A 3,639-nucleotide genomic window follows, 5' to 3' on the forward strand; every position below is an offset into this window, starting at 1 on the left:
AGAACTTGTCCACTGTCCCAAGTTCCTGGTCGTTCAGCCATATATGGCTCTGCTCTGCACCTTCTTGGGTAAGGATGACCGTTTTCTTAACACTGATGACCAAGCTAAAGACCTTGCATGCTGTTGATAGGTAATAGATAGGTAATTGACTTACCAATAGGTTTCAGATTTATGGTGGTGATGATTTTAAAAAAATAAATTCTAAGGTAGGCAGTGCAATTTCAGGACTTTACTTTATCATATTAAATTAACTTTTTTTCTCAATAGTGTAAAAAGATCAGCACGTATACACATCTTAGTAAGGCAACTAAGCAAATTTATAAACAGAACATCTAGGAAGCTCAAAACTAGGAAAATGCACTTACGCCATGGAATTTGATCTTCGTCTGACCTAGTAAAAGCTCACACTTTTCTCCATGAACATAAGCTCTATGAGGAAAGAAAGCAAAAATACAATTTGAAATAAGATTTTTTTTTAAAGCAAAACACGTACATGCTATGAGGACATGGATAAAGGGACATAAATGCCTACACTCAAAAGTTTGTCTATTACTCTTAAAAACTATAAAGTAAACCAGCATCGACGATGTAATGTAAGTTCTTCATTTTCAGGGAAAATAACAAAAGTAATCTCTAGGGGGAGATATATCTTATCAAGTATTTCCATTTGTTCGCTAGAATGTACGCTGCCGGGACTGAGTAGGCACTGATGGGAAGAGTCAAAATAGCCTGCCTCTTATTTTTAAATGATAAAAACTTTGATGACAGGGATATTTTAAAAAAAAACCCCCCATTTAACCCTTTATATGTTATGAAACATTTAATGAAATTCTATTTTAGGCATACAGCAGACCCCAATGAGGTGCAAAAGTTCTTAATTTAAGTTTAAGAATAGATTAAAATCTGAAAAAATATGTCGCCGAGTTTCCATCCACACATGATGCCAAAAACCAAGTAAGCTGCTATCCACTAAAGACTCATTACTATTGACAGTTTTACATCGTATTCTGAAATAGTAGGCCTACTGACAGTGCACCACCTTAAAAACCTTCTGAAACAACTACACTTTTAAAGATTTATATCTTTTTCTCTGCTATCCAAAGTCATCATCACATTCACTGAGACAACTCGTTATGGGCACAATAAGATGCTGGGAGTTGGACCATCAGTCCTCATACCCTTCATGTTCCCTAGACTCATTATTCTCATTTTTATCTAGCACCTACTCTTCTTTCTCATCACTGATATAATTTTATCTATTTCAGTGTAACTGTCGGACACTTTGCCACGGCACACAGAAGACATGTATAATTCTAGGGTGGGGAGAATTTTTTTGAGCACCTCAGTCTTTCTGCTGGGATGTTGCATCCCCCTAAGCATGGGTAGGCTGAAGCCTGCCTCCAAAATTATCTACCTGTGTTGATGAGGGTGTAAAAACAAAAACACCTACAGAAACTAAAAACCCAAAAAAATGAATTTAACATACATGCAAGCTGTCCCCTTGTCATGAATACTCACTTCACTGGGTCACTGATTTCACAATAAGACCCTGGAGGAATGACAATCATGGGCATTGGCCCAGTGATTAGCTTTTCATTAGTCTTCAGGAGCAGAGTTTGAGGACCAACTTCCAACCGCATCAGGTTTTTATTCTGACAAAAAAAAGGCAACAGGTCAGAATATATTGCTTTTCTTGTCACATAAATATTTCTGAGTTTCAACACAACAACTCATAACAAAGACTTGATATGGAATGACTGGGATTTCATGAAATTTTTATTACTGTAAACAACCAAGCTATATGCTGAGTGCCAATTCGATAGGCACACCTGGCAAAATCGTAGGCCTACTGACAGTGCACCACCTTAATAACTGGCACACTATACACTTAGAGTTAAAAGAGTTACTAACTCCTAGCTGGTATTATTTATAATGACAATGTGGCTTAATTTATTCTCAAGTCACAGCGGCAGGCATTGTTTTGTTTGTGAATTAGGCCAATATCAGATTATTTTATGCAAGATGCTATGAGCGAAAGGAAAGCATTCTATTGCATCTATTGTGACTCTGTGGGAATAAAACCCCTGCTACTTCCTTCTCTTTCATCTTGAGACTATCCAATTTACATTTCTATTGGAAGAAATTTTCTGTTTTAAAAAGTTTTCATGTTTTAAAGCTAGTCTCCGTTGAGGTCACATGATCCCTCAAGCAGGCACCCTGATTCTCAAAAGAGGTTGAACATTTTTTTCTTCCCATTGTCTTAGTAAATTTTATAGCCTATATTATATACACTTAGGACTTTGGTTCTCTCCAATCTTCCATGTAGTACCCTAGCCATCTGAGCCTGCTTTCCATAAGTTGTCACTGGCCTTCCTATTTGATGCGTTCAAAATCTTGCTTTGCCAGGTTACCAATTAGGCCTACAAAATTTTATTAAAGGCTATTACATGTACAGGTTGACCGGACAGGTTCTAGGCAAGATGAAATCGAGGAAACTTAGTTCATTATTACACGCCACAATTGACCTGAAGGCGGCCGCACCTCGCGAGCAACATATTCTACACACTAGGCCTAGTCTGGGTGAAACTTCACACATGTGTACACCATGGCGCGCAAAACATAAAAATTGTGCAGGAACGGAAAAAGTGCAAAAAACGAAACAAGTCATTCACCAGCCATTTCCTTAATTTTGATATGCTGATTCTGAATCTGGCATTATTTTTTTTATCTACGACATGATTTTCTATAATTTTGAAATTAGTTCTGTTGTCCCTGGCGCAGCAAACTTCAAAGACAGTCAGCACTCCCCTCAGGCCAGATGGCCGGACGTCAAATTCACAGGCAGCGGCTGTGAGTTCTTTACATCCGGCCGGCCGGCTATTCGCTGAGTGTCTGCCTACAGTTTGAGTTTGAGCTGCATTTCTTATTACACGTTACGATTGGCCGTACGTCCAGAAACCTGTCCGGTCGGCCTGTACGTGTAATAGGCCCTTTAAAGTGAAAAATATTGAACTTTTTCTACTGTTGCCATCTGTATGAACTTGAAATCTGTTCTTCTTGCGTCTTCAATTCCGGCATCTGTCATCTACTTCCAGACAGTGGAACATAAGTATCTAGCGAAAAGACATACTCACAAATAACAACATGGCATTGATTCCTACCATAGCCTGATAGAACGAGCACCAAAAGGGTGTTCCTGTCTTCCTGCCAGTGAACTACATTAGCATTATGGGCAAAGCCAGGCGCAACCCTAGACTCTTTGAGGTCAATACCTTGATCACACATTTTTTAAGGATTATTCCAAACGAGGATCAATCAAAAGTGGGAGAGGGGACAAACATGTGGTGGACATTTGTTGTCTTAAGTATATCCTTATCGGAACAGATTCTTCAAGCTGACATTTGATGAGGGGTTTGAAGAATCATCCTCGAGAAAGTGAGTATACATGAGGAAGTAACTACTGAAAAACCTGGACCTCTTTAACACAGAGGCCTTGTACTTGTAGATCACAGACGTGAAATTTAAACACCTCCACGGACAAAAAACCGCTACCCCTAAAGACTATCATCTATTCTATAATTTGTGAATTTTAAAAATCGTTTCAACTGCATCTGAGAGAGAAAGGAGGAGGACGATGAG

The 3,639-nt window shown here is 38.7% G+C and overlaps 1 protein-coding gene across 1 annotated transcript in view; it reads right to left on the reverse strand.

The window, feature by feature from the left end:
- Positions 1 to 3,639, reverse strand: part of LOC101861920 (major vault protein) — a gene marked incomplete at its 5' end in the record, with an annotated part of 31,909 nt that overhangs the window by 24,918 nt on the left and 3,352 nt on the right. Inside the window, 2 exon segments of the mRNA XM_013081476.1 lie at positions 366 to 429; positions 1,519 to 1,652. Of these exon segments, the coding sequence (XP_012936930.1) occupies positions 366 to 429; positions 1,519 to 1,652 (198 nt within the window).

The sequence above is a fragment of the Aplysia californica genome, unplaced genomic scaffold (assembly GCF_000002075.1).
Source record: "Aplysia californica isolate F4 #8 unplaced genomic scaffold, AplCal3.0 scaffold00007, whole genome shotgun sequence".
In the NCBI taxonomy this organism is placed as follows: Eukaryota; Metazoa; Mollusca; class Gastropoda; order Aplysiida; family Aplysiidae; genus Aplysia; species Aplysia californica.